Source organism: Malaclemys terrapin, chromosome 2 (genome assembly GCF_027887155.1).
Source record: "Malaclemys terrapin pileata isolate rMalTer1 chromosome 2, rMalTer1.hap1, whole genome shotgun sequence".
Lineage (NCBI taxonomy): Eukaryota > Metazoa > Chordata > Testudines > Emydidae > Malaclemys > Malaclemys terrapin.
The window spans coordinates 286,461,208-286,479,910 of NC_071506.1; the positions used below are offsets into that span (position 1 = coordinate 286,461,208).

The window sequence follows — 18,703 nt, forward strand, 5'->3', positions numbered from 1 at the left end:
GGTGTGGGCCTGGCGTTACCAATACAGAGAGGGCAAAGCTTGTGGGGGCCTGGTGGGCAGTGATTGTGCTGTCAGAGGCGGGTGGGTTCAGGGAGCTGATGCACAGCAGGACCAGACAAGACTCCTTCATGCTAAGGGCAAGTGGTGGTGAGATGCCTCCCAACCTTGGGTGCCCCTGGGGAGTATCATACTGCATTGTTGGGGATGGGGTTCTAGTCCCCCAACTGCCAGAAGTGACCTAGTGCCATTTCGCCGGGGGAATGATGGTTGCTGCCTTCCTAAGGCAGGGGGATGAAGATCTGGTCACTGATTGGTTGTGAATGGCACAGAATTATTAACGCCAGCCAATGGGAGAGGAGCTTTGAATTCAGTCTCCAGGTTCCCAGCCCACTGCACCTTCCCTTAGGTTTGAAGGAATTTTGAACGAGGTGTGAGGCCCTTGCTCTTCTGTGCCCTGCACAGCGAACCCAGAGTAGGAAGGGCAGCGTGAGGGGGAAACGGACTTATCTGCCTCCACTCCTGTCAAAATGGAGATGACCGGCCGGGGGGAGGGGCAGATGTTGCTGTCAGGGTGAATTGATTTAAATCAGAGCAATTTAAATCATCAGTTTTAATCAAGATTGAAATCAGCAGGTAGTAAACCTTGATTTCAACCCTCAGCTTAAACCATCAATTTAGTCCTCTTGCATTGTCCTTTTTAGTCCTTTCCTTAAAGAAAGGTTGAGTCTCACTGGTTGGGAACGTGCTGATTTCCAACTAAATGTGGCCTTGACCCTAAATTTGTGCTGCTTTTTACTACCCCCTGGGATACACTACGTCTGCACACATTTACTGAAGCAGTTATTATAACGCTTGATTTACGTTTATTCAGATTCTCCATTTAACATTTTTATTAGAAACTGGTGAATACACCGCTACCTCGATATAACGCTGTCCTCGGGAGCCAACCAAGCCTTACCGCGTTATAGGTGAAACCGTGTTGAACTTGCTTTGATCCGCCGGAGTGCACAGCTCCCCCTCCCCCCCCGGAGCACTGCTTTACCGCGTTATATCCGAATTCGGGTCGCATGATATCAGGGTAGAGGTGTACAACATTTCTAATTTACTAGATTAATTTATTTTTGATTTGTGTCAAGCTCTCCTTGCTCCAAATCCCTGATTTGAATCAATCAAATGTTTGAATTTCTCTGCTCCAGCTCCGCTCCACGCTCTGACTCAAATGAATTTTTAACTAAATAAAAAAGTGCATTCTGTAATTTTGAAAAAAACATTATTTTTATTCAGACTTTTAAAACAATTTAAATGTCATCAACAATGATACAAACTAGAATCATTCATAATTCATTCTGTAAAAAATGATTGCAGCAATCAAGTCGTCTTTCATAGCCTGCCGCAAATCATTTAAAATGAATTTTAAAGCCGAAACCAGTCGCTCTACACTAGCTTGCGTTGTTGTCATGCTCGAAGCAATTCTACAGGCAGCCTGAATGCGGCGTGGGTAGCTGTGAATGGCCTCAAAAACACACTTAACTTTTAGCCTCCCAATAGACTCCATCGCCTCACAATCTTCCCGAAAGTTTCTCTCGAATAATGCTTCATTACAATTATGAATCGCAGAAACGCGCCGGCGTCTTTCTTGTTTATCCAATTCCTTTTCAAAGTCGTCATCTTCTGAAGAATTGATGCTTGAATTATCTCCATTTCCCCGTGATGGTTGAAGACGTCTCAGGGATGGACGCTCAAACAAGTTCAGAGTGGAGACAGAAGTTTGAGAACAGCCTGCTATTTCTGAAGGATGTGAACTTTCCGAAACCGCAAATTCGATTGTTGATGACTCCTTTTGTTGTGTTTCGTTTTCTTCAACCTCTTTCGCCGAGTTCAAATGTAGCAATAGATTTTGTTTTTCGAGTCGTCGAGCAATATCAAGGAGCCCTTCCTTTGCCTTTGGTATTTCCCTTGAGGTAAGAAGAATCCGATACCGTGGGTCAACATAAACTCCAGCAAGGAAATGAATATTGTCAAAAAGCTTCTCTTCATGTTTCTGCATGGAGGACAGAATTCCTTCTGCAATTTGTCCACCATTTTCTTGCAAGAATTTTGACAGTTTTCGCCATTCCTTCATTAAAACTCCCGGGGTTACATTGTCAGCTTGAAGATTCACGGTTGTTTGGTTTGGCTTTGCCAAGAGGTCTCGCAGGTTCTTCACTTCGTCCCATTCAGCTTTTGTTAACTTGAGTTCTCTTGTTCCAGCAGCCGCCACTTGTTCACAGTAAGACTGAAAAACGAGAAGCCGATCAACCATCGCAAATGTGGAACCCCAGCGAGTCACAGTATCCAATGACTGAGTTACCCCATGTAGATCAAACAGAACACTTCGAATACTTGGGGTTCGTAGTTTGACAACCACTTGTCGAATTTTTGCCAGAAATTTCTTCGCGTGTTCTTCGTTCAGTCCATCCCAGATTGCCAACTGAAGAGTGTGAATACCACACCTCATCAGCTGGACTTTTGAGTCGTCCTCATGAAGCCATGTTGGAAGTATGAGGCTAGGGTCATTAACCCACTGCGCAGCAGCATCCATGTTGAGTTTGATTTCATTCATTCCTTTAGTTCCTTCCTCAGGCAACATAGCTTCAGTTCTGTCCACATCCCTGTTCTCAGAGGTGGAAATGGTTTCATTGTCCTCGCTGAAATTTTTGATGGCACACGTCATGTTTGCTGCGTTGTCAACGCAGATGCTTAGCACTTGCATTTCACTGATCCCAAATTTTTCTAAAATAGCTTTCACTTGATTTTTCACGTACAAAGAATTGTGACGCCCTTCAGTGTCAATTATATCCAAGGTTTTTACCACAGCTTTATCTTTTCCTTCTTCGTAGTACTGAGCATTGATTGCAAGGAAATTTCTGTTTCCACGGGTTGCCACATCCATTTTCAGGTAGCACAATTTTTGCTCCAAAGCTTTCTTGAGCTCTTTGCGACCAGACTCAGCTGTGCTGACAACTAAATGACGAACTGCATCGTACCCCATCGAAACGCCAAGCTGCCGACCCATTTCACCTGCAATTTTTTGGAATCCTTTGTTCTTTGGCCCGAAGGTGGTGAGCGGTGTTGAACTCAAGCAAACCATTTCCATCAGCCCTTCACGGAAAGTATTGGCATCCATGGTGACTGTAACCTTTGAGGACTTCAAATATGAGTCAAGTTTTGTTTGCTCAATTTTGGGTTTCTTTTCAGATGAAGCTCCGCAAAAAATCTTTTCTCCGGGAGTTTTCAAAGAGCCAGATGAACGTCGTTTAGCCGCATCGGCTTTCTGTTTTGCCTCATCTTCCTGGTCCTTTTTTGTAACCAGAGCCGCATAGTTTTCAGGATGGTTACGTTTTACATGCCGCCAAAGGTTGAAACTTTTCACGGCACTTGCTTCACTTGTCTTGAAGCTACATGTTTTGAGCTCGCCATTCACTTCCTTTTCCACCTTGCACGTTGCCGATTTCTTCTTTGCTTTTCCCAAAAGCCCAAATTTGGGCTTTTCAAATTCAAAAGTAAAGACTTCATTGAGATCCTTTTCCGTAAATCGGCTGTCAATCATGGGGGGCAGATTTGATTTTCTGGTTGAAGCCTTGGCTAAATCTTCTTGTGTTGCTACCGCATTCAAATGTTTCTTGTTATGATCTTCGAAAAGCAATGAACAAAACATAACCTCTTTTATACTGTACCTGCTTGTGATATCTTAACCACTTACGGTACTTCGACTTCATTTTTGTCCAGAAAATCCAAAATAATCGCATTTTCTTTTTACACACTATTATTATTAAAGTATATTTTAACATGTTTCTTGCAGTTTTAAAGAAGTATTTTTAATATACATAATTAATATAAATTTTTATTTATAAATTGCAAGTTAGTTTTTCTTATGAAATTTTATGGTAAAAATATTAGAAAATTTTTCCAAGTTTTTAATTAATATCTCAAACGCTTTTAATATAGATATATCAATGAAACTTGGTATGTGCCATAGCGTTAGTACGTGCTATCGCTGTTCTACAACATTAATTGTTGGGAAGTAACGAGACTACACATTACAAGGTTGAAAATAAACTTTAACGGGAAAGCGAATTCAATTTGCAAGCACAGTTCTTTTAGTAAAGAGAGCAAATTTTTGGAAATATGTTTTTGCTTCATCAGCCTGAATAGATTACACAAGATAGAACCTGTTATTTGCTCTATCTTGTATAATGTTTCCAGCCTGATGAAGGAAAAACATATTTCCAAAAATTTGCTCTCTTTACTAAAAGGACTGTGCTTGCAATTTGAATCCACTTTCCGGTTAAAGTTTATTTCCAACGTGCTATCTGTGACAAAGTTCCTCCTCTACCTTGGTGGGTCCTGCACTTATTGGCAGATTTGGTCCCCTCAGAGCTCTTCCCCTCTGGTGGAACCCACAGTCCGGGTCAACACTTCCTATGTCTGATCAGGAGTTGGGAGGTTTGGGGGGAACCCGGGCCCGCCCTCTACTCCGGGTTCCAGCCCACGGCCCTGTGGATTGCAGCTGTCTATAGTGCCTCCTGTAACAGCTGCATGACAGCTACAACTCCCTGGGCTACTTCCCCATGGCCTCCTCCAAACACCTTCCTTATTCTCACCACAGGACCTTCCTCCTGGTGTCTGATAACACTTGTGCTCCTCAGTCCTCCAGCAGCACACCCTCTCACTCTCAGCTCCTTGCACCTCTTGCTCCCAGCTCCTCACACTCGCACCACAAACTGAAGTGAGCTCCTTTTTAAAACCCAGGTGCCCTGCTTAGCCTGCCTTAATTGATTCTAGCAGCTTCTTGATTGGCTGCAGGTGTTCTAATCAGCCTGTCTGCCTTAATTGTTTCCAGAAAGTTCCTGATTGTTCTGGAACCTTCCCTGTTACCTTATCCAGGGAAAAGAGACCTACTTAGTCTGAGGCTAATATATTTGCCTTCTATCACTCTCCTGAAGCCATCTGGCCTGATCCTGGTACATATCATACAACATCATTAAAATACAATTATTTAAACTACAGGCGTCGTGAACTGGGGGGACTGGGCCAATTTTATTTAATATATTTTAAATCTTTGACTATTTAACAGATATGACCCTGGAATATGATTTAATGCTAAAACATGCATTAAAATGGTACTCTTAATTTATTTTGTATAATTAACCTTTTCCGAGAAAACTGTTTAAAATTTTTAATCTGCTTAGAATGATACAAACAATTTTACTTATTACTTATTTTTCAACTTTGGAACCAAATTTAAAATGTAATAATAAATAATAACCAAAAATTAACTTATTATGGAACATAATATTACCGCTCGTAGCCAGGGCAGTCGACGACAAGCCTTTCTTGAAATATGAAATAAAAATGACCAACCGCCAGTTTGGGACGCCTATGGTTTAAATAATTTTGGATAATGTAATATGGTAGCACATACTAACGCTAAGACACAGACATAATTTCATTACTTTATATTAAAGCGTTTTTGAGATATTAATCAGAAATTAACTTTTCATCACCTCCTTGAAGGGACTGTAGCTCCCTTAGGAAGAATTTTAGGACACGTGTTCACAGAAACGTTTTTTCTTAAAATGACCTAAGGATTCACCCCCAAAGTTGTGTTGGACATTTTCCAATCACTCTGGATATATCACAAAAATCTCTCCTAATTTATGCAAAAATGTTTACTGTATATTTATATGCCTGCTGCACACGGCTTTTTCAGTACATTTAAAATTACAAACAACGCTACCAAAAGACCATTGAACAGATGTCACATAAAATAAGTCTGCCAGAGTGATACGGGAGCATGTACAAATGAACAGATGTACCGGTTACGGGAACTGGTGTGAGAAATGAGCTTAAATGGTTAATAGCGCAGCGAACAGCAGAGGCTAACAGAGGGAGTTCGCGTGGGGAGAGCTCACTGAGGCTTTCATCTGCAGGTTTCTCCGAGTAGTTCCTGCAACAGTTGAGGAAGCTCCTAAGAGGACGGTGATGTGGAAGGTGAGCGATCAGCTGTTGTCACCTGCACAGGTTGTGCCATGTTTGTCTTTCTTCCACAGGACAGAAGCGACTTTGTCTGTACGAAGGGCAAGCTGGTCTCCATATTGGAGGAGAAGGTTCGAGGCCTGGAGAAACGAGTATCGACTCTGCGTTGCATAAGGGAAAATGAAGATTTCCTGGACAGACGTCAGGAGATGCTTCTACGGCCACAATGTTCTGAAGATTCAGAGCAGGCGCAGCAGGGACAGAAGGATTGTGAGGAGGTTTGGCAGCATGTGACCTCCAGAAGAAGAAAGAGGAGCGTCCATGCACCAGCAATGGAGATACAGGTGAGCAACCGTTTTCATGTTCTCTCTACAGGTGCTAATGCGGAGAGTGGACTAGATGACCCATCTGAGGGAAGGGAGCAGAAGGAGACTCCACCGATTGGAAGGCAAAAGATGCACTGTCCTAGGGATGGGGGTTCCACGACCACCACTCCCAAGAGGAGGAGGAGGGTGGTGGTGGTCGGGGACTCCCCCCTCAGGGGGACTGAGTCATCTATCTGCCGCCCCGACCGGGAAAACCGAGAGGTCTGCTGCTTGCCAGGAGCTAGGATACACGATGTGACGGAGAGACTGCCGAGACTCATCAAGCCCTCGGATCGCTACCCCTTCCTGCTTCTCCACGTGGGCACCAATGATACTGCCAAGAATGACCTTGAGCGGATCACTGCAGACTACGTGGCTCTGGGAAGAAGGATAAAGGAGTTTGAGGCGCAAGTGGTGCAGGGAAAAGGCCGGGGTAGAGACCGTCGAATTGTGGAAGTCAATGAATGGCTACGCAGGTGGTGGAGAGAAGGCTTTGGATTCTTCGACCATGGGATGGTGTTCCAAGAAGAAGTGCTAGGCAGAGACGGGCTCCACCTAACGAAGAGAGGGAAGAGCATCTTTGCCAGCAGGATGGCTAACCTAGTGAGGAGGGCTTTAAAGTAGGTTCACCGGGGGAAGGAGACCAAAGCCCTGAGGTAAGTGGGGAAGTGGGATACCGGGAGGAAGCACGAGCAGGAGAGCGCAAGAGGGGAGGACTCCTGTCTCATACTGAGAAAGCAGGACGATCAGCGAGTTATCTTAAGTGCCTATACACAAATGCAAGAAGCCTGGGAAACAAGCAGGGAGAACTGGAAGTCCTGGCATAGTCAGGGAACTATGATGCGATTGGAATAACAGAGACTTGGTGGGATAACTCACATGACTGGAGTACTGTCATGGATGGATAGAAACTGTTCAGGAAGGACAGGCAGGGCAGAAAAGGTGGGGGAGTTGCAGTGTCTGTAAGAGAGCAGTATGACTGCTCAGAGCTCCGGTATGAAACTGCAGAAAAACCTGAGAGTCTCTGGATAAAGTTTAGAAGTGTGAGCAACAAGGGTGATGTCGTGGGGGGCGTCTGCTATAGACCACCAGACCAGGGGGATGAGGTGGACGAGGCTTTCTTCTGGCAACTAGCAGAAGTTACTAGATCGCAAGCCCTGGTTCTCATTGGAGACTTCAACCACCCTGAGTAACAAGAAGGGTTTCTTCAGGTATGTTAGCAACAAGAAGAAAGTCAAGGAAATTGTGGGCCCATTACAGAATGAGGGAGGCAACCTAGTGACAGAGGATGTGCAAAAAGCTAATGTACTCAATGCTGTTTTTGCCTCTGTCTTCACAAACAAGATCAGCTCCCAGACTGCTGCACTGGGCAGCACAGTATGGGGAGAAGGTGACCAGCCCTCTGTGGAGAAAGAAGTAGTTCAGGACTATTTAGAAAAACTGGAGGAGTACAAGTCCATGGGGCCAGATGTGTTGCATCTGAGGGTGCTAAAGGAGTTGGGGGAAGTGATTGCAAAGCCATTGGTCATTATCTTTGAAAACTCATGGTGATCGGGGGAGGTCCCGGATAACTGGAAAAAGGCCAATGTAGTGCCCATCTTTAAAAAAGGGAAGAAGGAGGATCCGGGGAACTACAGGCCAGTCAGCCTCACCTCAGTCCCTGGAAAAATCATGAAGCAGGTCCTCAAGGAATCAATTCTGAAGCACTTTGAGGAGAGGAAAGTGATCAGGAACAGTCAGCATGGATTCACCAAGGGCAAGTCATGCCTGACTAACCTAATTGCCTTCTATGAGGAGATAACTGGCTCTGTGGATGAGGGGAAAGCGGTGGACGTGATATACCTTGACTTTAGCAAAGCTTTTGATACGGTCTCCCACAGCATTCTTGCTGGCAAGTTAAAGAAGTATGGGCTGGATGAATGGACTGTAAGGTGGACAGAAAGCTGGCTAGATCGTCGGGCTCAACGGGTAGTGATCAATGGCTCCATGTCTAGTTGGCAGCCGGTATGAAGCGGAGTGCCCCAAGGGTCGGTCCTGAGGCCGGTATTGTTCAGTATCTTCATTAATGATCTGGAGGATGGCGTGGATTGCACTGTCAGCAAGTTTGCAGAGGACACTAAACTGGGAGGAGAAGTAGATACGCTGGAGGGTAGGGATAGGATACAGAGGGACCCAGACAAATTAGAGGATTGGGCCAAAAGAAATCTGATGAGGTTCAACAAGGACAAGTGCAGAGTCCTGCACTTAGGATGGAAGAATCCCATGCACTGCTACAGACTAGGGACCGAATGGCTAGGCAGCAACAGAGGGCAACAAAAATGATTCAGGGGCTGGAGCACATGACTTATGAGGAAAGGCTGAGGGAACTGGGATTGTTTAGTCTGCAGAAGAGAAGAATGAGGGGGGATTTGATAGCAGCCTTCAACTACCTGAAGGGGGATCCAAAGAGGATGGATCTAGACTGTTCTCAGTGGTGGCAGATGACAGAACAAGGAGCAATGGTCTCAAGTTGCAGTGGGGGAGGTCTACGTTGGATATTAGGAAACACTTTTTCACTAGGAGGGTGGTGAAGCACTGGGATGGGTTACCTAGGGAGGTGGTGGAATCTTCTTCCTTAGAGGTTTTTAAGGTCAGGCTTGACAAAGCCCTGGCTGGGATGATTTAGTTGGGAATTGGTCCTGCTTTGAGCAGGGGTTTGGACTAGATACCTCCTGAGGTCCCTTCCAATCTGATATTTTATGATTCTATGATATCTCTTGCGATATCTTAATATATCAATAAACAAAAACTTTTTTTTGCAATATACCTGTTTGTGATATCTTAAATGTTGCGTCTCACGTCACACTTTTCCGTAAGCAGCACTCAGCGTGTCTTGTTGATCAACCCTTACAAAAGAAGTATCAACACATACTAATCTAACTCATGTACGCGAGTATGTACTCGCCTGACCTTGGCACAAGGGTGGGGGCAGTCTGCCTGCAGTGTTGCCAGATGTCTGATCATTATCTGATTCTTTAATAAAATGTCTCTCCAAAAAACATTGTAATTTTGGATCTGTACATTAAATCTCGATTTCGGCCCAAGTGAGAATAACTGTGACATATTATGTAAAGTGGTGAAGTAGATGTTAATATCAATTGTTAGACAATCTGAAATGTTTTGGCACCTTTAAGACTTTCTTGCTAAATATCATTCATTTTGGATTGAAAAAAAAAAAACTGGAGCAGTCAAGATTTTCTGTGCTCCGGCTCCATTCCAGCTCCGGGCAAAAACCTGGAGCTCCACTGCTCTGCGCTCCAGCTTCGGGCTCCGCTCCAAAGCCCTGGTTACAGCGACGGGGCAGAGGTCGGGGGGGCCGCGCGACGCCCACGGGGGAGAGGTCGCCTGCCGATGTCCTAAAACCAGCTCACCGAGCGGCGGTAGCGGGAGAGCGTCTCCCCGCACCACGGCACTATGCAAACTAGCGCTCATGCCAGCGCCACTTATGTCGCTCGGGTTGTTCTTTTCACACTCCGGAGCGACAGCCGTTTTGCCGCCGTAAGTGCCAGTGCAGACGTGGCCTCACTTCAGGCACCGTTCCCTGCTGCACAATCCAACACTTCCCCGAAGCCAGAGGCAGCTAGAAAGACTTAAAGCATCAATAAGGCAAAAGAGAAACACCAGCGCTCCAGGAGTTGCTATTTTTCATATTCCCAGGCTCCTTTCTAGGCCCAAGATGCCTGGGCACCTGGGAGCAGCTTGGACCTTTGCTGTGAAACAGCCCCTCTCGCTCCCTTGCGGCTGCCTGGCCTGTCTGGAAGGGCTGTACTGGATCATGCTGGGAGGAGCTGGTGAAGCCACAGAATAATTCGTGCTCCACCATTATCGACCGATCGGCACCTAGCTCTCCCCTCGGTTTGCATCCTGCTTGCGGGACTCACTGGCTTACCCAAGTACAGACGTGCTGGAGACGTGCTTGGGAAGGAGGCCAGGGAGCCGGCGGAGGGCAGCCCTGTCATCGTCTGAGCCGGGAGCCCCACCGGAGGCCGGGCCATCGCACTCGCACAAGGCAGTGGAGGAATTTCTCTTGGCTTCTCGTGGGGTCACCGCCAAGGCCGGCTCCCCCCACCCCGCTGGGTCAGCGTCACAGCCGGAAGAGGCGCACACAGCCAGAGGCCCTCGGGTAATTTTCACCAGGTCTCTCTTGTCACGAGTCAGAGAGCTCTCAGCAGGCACAGACCAGTCCCGGGGCCCGGGTGCATCTCTCCCAGCTGCAGAGGGCCAGTGAGGAGACCTGCCTCCTGTCTTGAGGGGGCCGTTCAGGCCTCCGGACAGCACTGCAGTGGACAATCTCTTAACACGAGCGCCCCCAGGTAACCGGGGCTTAGCCTCCAGCCTCCCTGCAGCAGGACGGTCTCTCGCTCGCGAGGGCAGGGAGATTTGCAGTTCTGGGCTCCACTGCACCCAGTGGCTACCCAGGAGCCGGCACAACACAGCAAGCCCGGCTCGCCAATTTCACACAGGGCTCCCCTGAGTTCCCAGCTCTTCCCGTCCTCCCATCCCCGGAGCTGCTCAGGGATCCGCACGGCTCACCTGGGCTGGGGTAGCCGGGAATTCCGCCTTCGCTCAGGCCCTGGGAATAACCAATGGCCGACTCATCGTCCGGCTCCACTTTCACGATAATCTCCGGGTTTGCATCACCTGTTCACAGGAAAGAAAAAGCCTGACCCACTGTTTCCTGTGGTCACTCGGGGCTGGGGAGGGAGAACTTGCAAAATAGCTTTAAATTGGATTTGATTGCCCCTAGGAACACAGGTTGGGGGGGGGGGGGCGGGTGTCCGTGTGTCATTCTGCAGCGTGTGGCAGACACAGCAAGAGACCTTGGATCTCCTGTCCCTGCCTGTGAATATATCCCCAGGCCCCCATCCTGTCCTCCTCCCACTTACTACAGTCTGCCCAAATCCCCCACACACACACATCCCCCAGCGGCAGGGTGCCCTGGCTTCTGGCAGCTCCTGTAGGCGAACCAGGACGCCAGACACCGGAGCGGTGTGTGCCAGGAGCTGGCTACAGCAGGTGCCACCGTGAGGAATCTACAGGCGGGTCCCTGAGTTCTTCCCCTCGCACCTGCCCCCGGAGACCGTCCCAATGGATCCCAGCACCACTCACAGAAGGGGTCGTCGGGACCGTCTCCTTCACCGTAATGCTGGGCACACTCACCGTAGGAGTCATCCTCGGGCTCCGTTTTGACCACGATCTCCGCTTTGATACCTGCGGAAAGCCGAGCACGTTGCACGTTCCCTGCGCCCACGGCCCGGCTGCGAGGGACAGACTAGCTCCAGGGCAGCGTTGGAGCTGCTCTCCCGCGGTCAGCGGCGTTCATTTCTAGGGATCTCTTCCCCGCAGCGCGTTCATCCCTCGGGCACGCCAGGGAGGTCTTATCCCCGGTTACCGTCAGGGAGCTGAAGCACCAAGGGACCTGTCCCCAGCCAGAACCCAGATCCCCTAACGCCCCGGCCACCCGGCCTGTCCCAGTTACACTCGGGGACGTGCAGGGCACTGGGGGAAACGCAGCCTCGTGTTCATCGTGTCACTTCCTGGCAGGGATTCAGCCAGGCACCTGCTGCCCCCCAACATCCGTGCAGAACTCGTCGGTTTGCTGCTGCGCTGGGGGAGCCAGCCCCAGTCCCAAGGCCTGGCCAGCGCGCTCGCGCCGTGGGGAGACACGGAGACGCCTCTGCATCCTCCCAGCACGAGGGCAGAGACGCCCGGCGGCACCGATTGGGGCTGCCCCATTGCTGCCGGGCAGGGAGCCGGAGCGGCTCCAGCTAGAGTCGCCCCCAGCACTGGGCAGAGGGGCAGGCCGACCCCCTAGCCCAGCCGGCTCAGTGGGGCCGCCCTGCATGCCCTGGGGCGGGGCAGGGCCAGTGCCAGTGGGACGGGGCGTGCTGTGCTCCTGGGCAGAGCTGGGTCACCCGCAGCGCGAGGACAGGACGTGCCTGTGGTTCTAACCCTCCTCTGCAGACATTGCCCAACTGCTAACCGCCTGATCCCCTCCCAGCCCCCCCCAGCCCTTCCCCCTCCCCCAGCCGGCCTCCTCGGCTCTTCCCTGCACCTAGACTGGGAGTGCTGGAGGGCAGGGCCTGGCCTTGCCCGGCTGGGAAGTGTCTGCACCTCGTTTTCCAGGGGGTGGAGGGAGGCCGGGCGCAGCCAGCCCTGGCCAGCGTTTAGCCGGGCTGGACCTGGGGGCAGTTAGCATCACTCGCCAGTGCTGGGTAGTCGGGGAGGTCTCAGTCCCCCAGGCCCTGAGGATACCCCCATATGACTCGTCATCTGGCTCCACTTTCACCCCAAGCTCATGCTTCATGTCAGGCCAGCCAGGACAAGCTGCCACTAATGCTGGGACAGTCCTGGGCTGGACTAACCCTCGGAGACTCTGGGCTGAACAGCCCTGGCTGGGGAACCTGGACTGGGACTTTGGGGTTCTTGCGTGTGGAATATTTTGTGCCCGTCCTTTCCCGGCCCAGGGCAGACAAATAACGCTTAGTTCACCAGAGAGAGCACCGGAGCCCTTTGGCTCAGGAAAGCCAGACCCGCCACACGAGGCGTCCCTGTGCCGGGGCTCAGACCCACTCCCTGGGGACGGGCCCACGTCCCACGGCCGCGCTCCTCAAGGAGGGGTCACGCCTTGCTCTGGGAAGACGGGTCCTGGCTGCACGAGCACAGGGACCGCGCTGCTGCTTGACGAGCCCCTAGGTCTGGTCAACTCATCTAGCTCCCCGTGAGTCCCAGCTTCCCTTCTGTGGCAAAGGCTCCAGCGCTGGTAGCGACCCTGCAGCTCCAAGCACACCCGGCTTTGATCACCTTCTGGTGCAGCTCGGTCGCTCTGGGGCCGTTCCATGGTCAGAACCAGCTGGCAGGACGCAGGCAGCCCGACTGCAGCAGTTTATACGGGTTCCCCCAAGATCCTGGCTCTGCCGGGCCTCCCTTTGCCGGATCAACTCCAGGCGGAGTTCAGCAGCACTCACCTGTGCTGGGGGCACGGAGAATTCCCCCCTCTCTCTGCTCTGGGGGCGCCCCCGTGCATGGCTCCTCTTCCTGCTCCGTTTTAATAAACACCTGGGGTCTGACATCAGCAGAACCTGCAAGGACCGAGAGTCACAGTCTGGTTCCCGGGGCACCGACACTGGCAGATACTTTTCAACCTATTCAGCTCATCCAAGAGCAGGTTCAGAGGTGACTCCACCGCGCTCTCGAAGCACCTCTGGCCCGAGGGAGCCGTTCAAGCCACGGCAGAACAGCACTCGGGGGCTGGAAGCTGAAGTTAGAAACATTCGTGTAAGCGCTGCGGGGCGGGGGATGGACCGGTCGTTGGCATCGCCTCCTGGGGGTGGGGTGGACTCTCCCTGGCCTGGAGTCGGTAAAGCGAGAGCGTCCGGTTTCCTGCTGAGCAGTTCCGGGGGGGCTCAAAGCACCACTCACCTGTGCCGCAGGCGTCCGGCATTCCCCTCTCTCTCCTCTCCCTGCGCTCGCCCACACGCAGCTTGTCCCCTCGCTCCATCGGAGACGGGCTTTCCGCATCCACCGGGGCCTGCCCAAGGGAGAGACGAGTCACACTCTGGGCCTCCCCGGGTCACCCAGGGCGCGGCAGGAATGATCCATAACCCAACGCCCAGGCAGCATCTGCCTTTAACCAGAGACACATTTCCTCCACGGCCCATGGGCTCAGGCCAGGCAGTGAGGACGAGGGGCAGGTTTGCAGCGTGAGGATTTGAACTCCCCACACATTGGGGTCCCAGTATCCCAGGGCCGTGTGCTGGGCTGTGCCAGAGTCACCAGTGAGCTCTGCTTCGTGCCAGCCAGTGACGCAAAGCAGAAGGAACATGAGAAGAACACGGGTGTCCGGTAGCGCAGCCAAGAGAACAGGGGCTACAGCTCGGAGACCGACACGCCCGCCCGGCTGCACCGGGAGCTGTACGATCCGTGCACCCCAGTAACTGCCCTTCCCGACTCGTGACAATCCCGCTTTTACTGGGAGAGCCCAGCAGGACGGGGGGTGGGGAACAGGATGAAGCTGGATTTCTAGAGCCTCAATTCCTGGCTAGCAACGGAGATGTCAGAAACCCATCGGATACAACAGCACCTAGACAGACGATCCCCAAAGCACGTGAGCTCTTCTCCCATCTCCTGGGATGGCTGGTCTCCCTAGAACAACCTCAAGATTTTCAATATCACATATTTGAACCCAGGGAAGAAATGACGTGGAAAAAGGGTTTTATTTTCCTTGGACCATTTCTATGCCCAGTAAAGTCTCGTCATGGGGTGTCCTCCTGGAATATCACCAGCTGCCTCGAGAGTTGGGGCCGGGGGGCAGCTTTCTGCCTTTAACCTACCGCCCAACCCAAACAAGACGCAGCTACTTCCCAGAGACACAGAGCCAAGGGTGTGCACGTGTCCCCGTGCCACTCACAGCCAGCTCGGCTTCACTGCTTTTATCACACACAAGCACCGGAACAGCTGCCTAGTAAAAATACAAGACAGAGAAATCTAGCCAGGGGTGATGGGCCAAATGTGCTGACCATCGCACACCTGGCAGGCTTGTTGGAATCAGGGGCTGGAAGTCAAGGCAGGATTTTGCCCTGAGGCTGGAGGGGAACGGAGCACCCTGGGTTATACCATATGCTGGTTTGTTTTCTCGCAGGAGTCCGGTTGCTCTAGGTGGCCAATCTCACAGGTTCGCCAGGCCGTCTCCTCAATTCCAGGCACACCCAACTCTCCCAACAAAACCAGGGAATCATAGAATCTCAGGGTTGGAAGGGACCTCAGGAGGCATCTAGTCCAACCCCCTGCTCAAAGCAGGACCAATTCCCAGCTAAATCATCCCAGCCAGGGCTTTGTCAAGCCGGGCCTTAAAAACCTCTAAGGAAGGAGATTCCACCACCTCCCTAGATAACCCATTCCAGTGCTTCACCACCCTCCTAGTGAAATAGTTTTTCCTGATATCCAACCTGGACCTCCCCCACTGCAACTTGAGACCATTGCTCCTTGTTCTGTCATCTGCCACCACTGAGAACAGCCGAGCTCCATCCTCTTTGGAACCCCCCTTCAGGTAGTTGAAGGCTGCTATCAAATCCCCCCTCATTCTTCTCTTCTGCAGACTAAACAATCCCAGTTCCCTCAGCCTGTCCTCATAAGTCATGTGCTCCAGACCCCTAATCATTTTTGTTGCCCTCCACTGGACTCTTTCCAATGTTTCCACATCCTTCTTGTAGTGTGGGGCCCAAAACTGGACACAGTATTCCAGATGAGGCCTCACCAATGTCGAATAGAGGGGAACGATCACGTCCCTCGATCTGCTGGCAATGCCCCTACTTATACAGCCCAAAATGCCGTTAGCCTTCTTGGCAACAAGGGCACACTGTTGACTCATATCTAGCTTCTCGTCCACTGTAACCCCTAGGTCCTTTTCTGCAGAACTGCTGCCTAGCCATTCGGTCCCTAGTCTGTAGCAGTGCATGGGATTCTTCCGTCCTAAGTGCAGGACTCTGCACTTGTCCTTGTTGAACCTCATCAGATGTCTTTTAGACCAGTCCTCTAATTTGTCTAGGTCCCTCTGTATCCTATCCCTACCCTCCAGTATATCTACCTCTCCCCCCAGTTTAGTGTCATCTGCAAACTTGCTGAGAGTGCAGTCCACGCCATCCTCCAGATCATTAATAAAGATATTGAACAAAACCGGCCCCAGGACCGACCCCTGGGGCACTCCGCTTGATACCGGCTGCCAACTTTTTTCTAAAAAGTCCTGAATCACTTCTTTCTCCACAGAGGGCTGATCACCGTCTCCCCATATTGTGCTGCCCAGTGCAGCAATCTGGGAGCTGACCTTGTTTGTGAAGACCGAGGCAAAAAAAGCATTGAGTACATGAGCTTTTTCCACATCCTCGGTCACTAGGTTGCCTCCCTCATTCAGTAAGGGGCCCACACTTTCCTTGACTTTCTTCTTGTTGCTAACATACCTGTAAAAACCCTTCTTGTTACTCTTAACATCTCTTGCTAGCTGCAACTCCAAGTGTGATTTGGCCTTCCTGATTTCACTCCTGCAGGCCTGAGCAATATTTTTATACTCCTCCCTGGTCATTTGTCCAATTTTCCACTTCTTGTAAGCTTCTTTTTTGCGTTTAAGATCAGCAAGGATTTCACTGTTTAGCCAAGTTGGTCGCCTGCCATATTTACTATTCTTTCTACACATCGGGATGGTTTGTTCCTGCAACCTCAGTAAGGATTCTTTAAAATACAGCCAGCTCTCCTGGACTCCTTTTCCCCTCATGTTATTCTCCGAGGGGATCCTGTAGGGTTACCATTCGTCCGGATTTACCCGGACATGTCCTCCTTTTTGTGCTAAAAATAGCGTCCGGGGGGAATTTGTAAAGCACTCACAATGTCCGGGATTTCCCCCTCCCCCGGCACAGCAGAGCGAGCGGCTGGGAGGGCTGCAGGAAAGTCCCAGGCTGGACTCCGGAGCAGCTGGAGAGGAGCCGGATCCGCCCTGCATTCTGAGCAAGTGTCTCAGCACAAAGTGCAGCCCTCCCCTTTTGCAACTGGGAGCGGTTTCTGCCATGCAGCGTAGCAAAACGGGAGCGAGAGCACTTTGTGCTGATACAAGGGCAGCTCTCCCCTGCAACCCGGTCCGGACCTGGGACCGGGTTTTGTTGTGCAGGGCCAGGGACCGGGTTTTGTTGTGCTGGGGAGCTCAGCCACGTGTCCGGCTCGCACAGAGCCCAACACCCTGTTCTGAGCAGCAGGGTAAGGGGGACCGGGGGCAGGAAGGTTCTGGAGGGGGCAGTCAAGAAACGGGGGGGGGCTTTTTGGGGGGAGTGGAGAAAGTTTTGGGCAGTCAGGGTACAGGTAGGGGGTAGGGTCCTGGTGGGCAGTTGGGGGGGGGTCTTAGGAGGGGGCAGTTAGGGGACAAGGAACAGGGAGTCTTAGGTAGGGGGTGGGGTTCTGGAGGGCAGTTAGGAGCAGGGGTCCCAGGAGGGGGCAGTCAGGGGACAAGGAGCGGGGGGGGTAGGGGGCTGGGAGTTCTGGGGGGGAGCTGTCAGGGGGCAGGAGTGGGGAGAGGGATCGGAGCAGTCAGGGGACAGGGAGCAGAGGGGTTTAGATGGGTTGGGAGTTCTGGGGGGGGCTGTCAGGGGGCAGGAGTGCGGAGAGGGATCGGAGCAGTCAGGGGACAGGGAGCAGAGGGGTTTAGATGGGTTGGGAGTTCTGGGGGGGGCTGTCAGGGGGTGGGGAGTGGTTGGATGGGGCGTGGGAGTCCCAGGGGTCTGTCTGGGGGTGGGGGTGTGGATAAAGGTTGGGGCAGTCAGGGGACAAGAGGCAGGGAGGCTTAGATAGTCCTGGGGGGCAGTTAGGGGCAGGGGTCCCAGGAGGGGGTAGTCAGGGGACAAGGAACGGGGGGAGGGTTGGGAGGTCAGGGGGGGCGGGAAGTGGGAGGGGCAGGGGCGGGGCTAGGGCGGGGCTCCTCCCGTCCTCTTTTTTGCTCGCTGAAATATGGTAACCCTAGATCCTGCCCATCTGTTCCCTGAGGGAGTCAAATTCAGTGTAACAGCATTTTATTAAATAAAACTACCTTAAATGTGCTTGATACAGAAGAAAAAATAATACAAGCTATTTGGCATGTACCCATAACCGCCTGGTTAAACACAGCTCGCATTGCTGGAGTTAGTGACCTGTCACCCGGCCTGTCCTCCCGGAGTTAGCACCAGCCGAGCTGTTCCTCTCGCACCCTGTGATTCACAGACTGCAGGAGGAAAAGGAACTTTCCCGCTTGTCCAACTCCCAACCGGTTTCTTAGCGCGGGCTAGTCCCTGAACTCACTGTACCTGCAAGCGGCTACCGCTGCCAAAGCTGGGGCGAGCCCTTCCGCCCCTCTGGGCCCAGGGGCCTGGCCAGCGCCGTCCGCGGCTCGGCTGGTTTGCTGGATCCCACAGCCGGGCGGCAGCTGCCCTGCTCGCAGCGGTGCGCTCGGCGGTGGCGATACAAAGCCGCAGGCTCCAGGCCTGGACCCGGGCTGTGGATTTCAGGTCGGATTGTAGCCGGAGCTCCTGGTACCGCAGCCCGGCGGCTGGGGCTGGACCAGCCCGGGTCTGAGCACTGCAGTCAGGGCAGAGGGATGGAGCCGCACTCGCCTCTCCCAGCCCTGTACAGGCTGCGCTGCGCGGCCGGGGCGGTGCGCTGCGCTGCGCTGCGCGGGGGCCGGGCTGCGCGGACCCCTGGGACGCGGGGCGGGGCGGGGCGAGGCTGGCGGCTTCCCCGTGTTGCCAAGGCACAAAGCCGGGGCCGGG

At 52.0% G+C, this 18,703-nt stretch overlaps 1 protein-coding gene across 1 annotated transcript; it reads right to left on the minus strand.

Annotated features, from left to right (window-relative positions):
* Nucleotides 1-249: 249 nt before the first annotated feature.
* Nucleotides 250-18,682, minus strand: LOC128830926 (uncharacterized). Its single transcript, XM_054016856.1, has 6 exons — nt 18,242-18,682; nt 13,845-13,953; nt 13,391-13,504; nt 11,583-11,633; nt 10,956-11,063; nt 250-3,672 (listed from the first exon to the last, which is right to left on the minus strand). Exons 2-6 carry the CDS (start codon nt 13,921-13,923, stop codon nt 1,331-1,333), a joined length of 2,694 nt encoding a protein of 897 aa, XP_053872831.1. The 5' UTR covers nt 13,924-13,953; nt 18,242-18,682; the 3' UTR covers nt 250-1,330.
* Nucleotides 18,683-18,703: the final 21 nt, after the last annotated feature.

Excerpts from the sequence above, each read along its gene's own strand:
- LOC128830926 (XM_054016856.1), bottom strand. The coding sequence starts at position 13,923 with ATGGAGCGAGGGGACAAGCTGCGTGTGGGCGAGCGCAGGGAGAGGAGA. Across the intron at positions 13,505-13,844 it reads GCCGGACGCCTGCGGCACAG|GTTCTGCTGATGTCAGACCC; the intron begins GTGAGTGGTGCT and ends CGGTCCTTGCAG. Across the intron at positions 11,634-13,390 it reads TCTCCGTGCCCCCAGCACAG|GTATCAAAGCGGAGATCGTG; the intron begins GTGAGTGCTGCT and ends GGCTTTCCGCAG.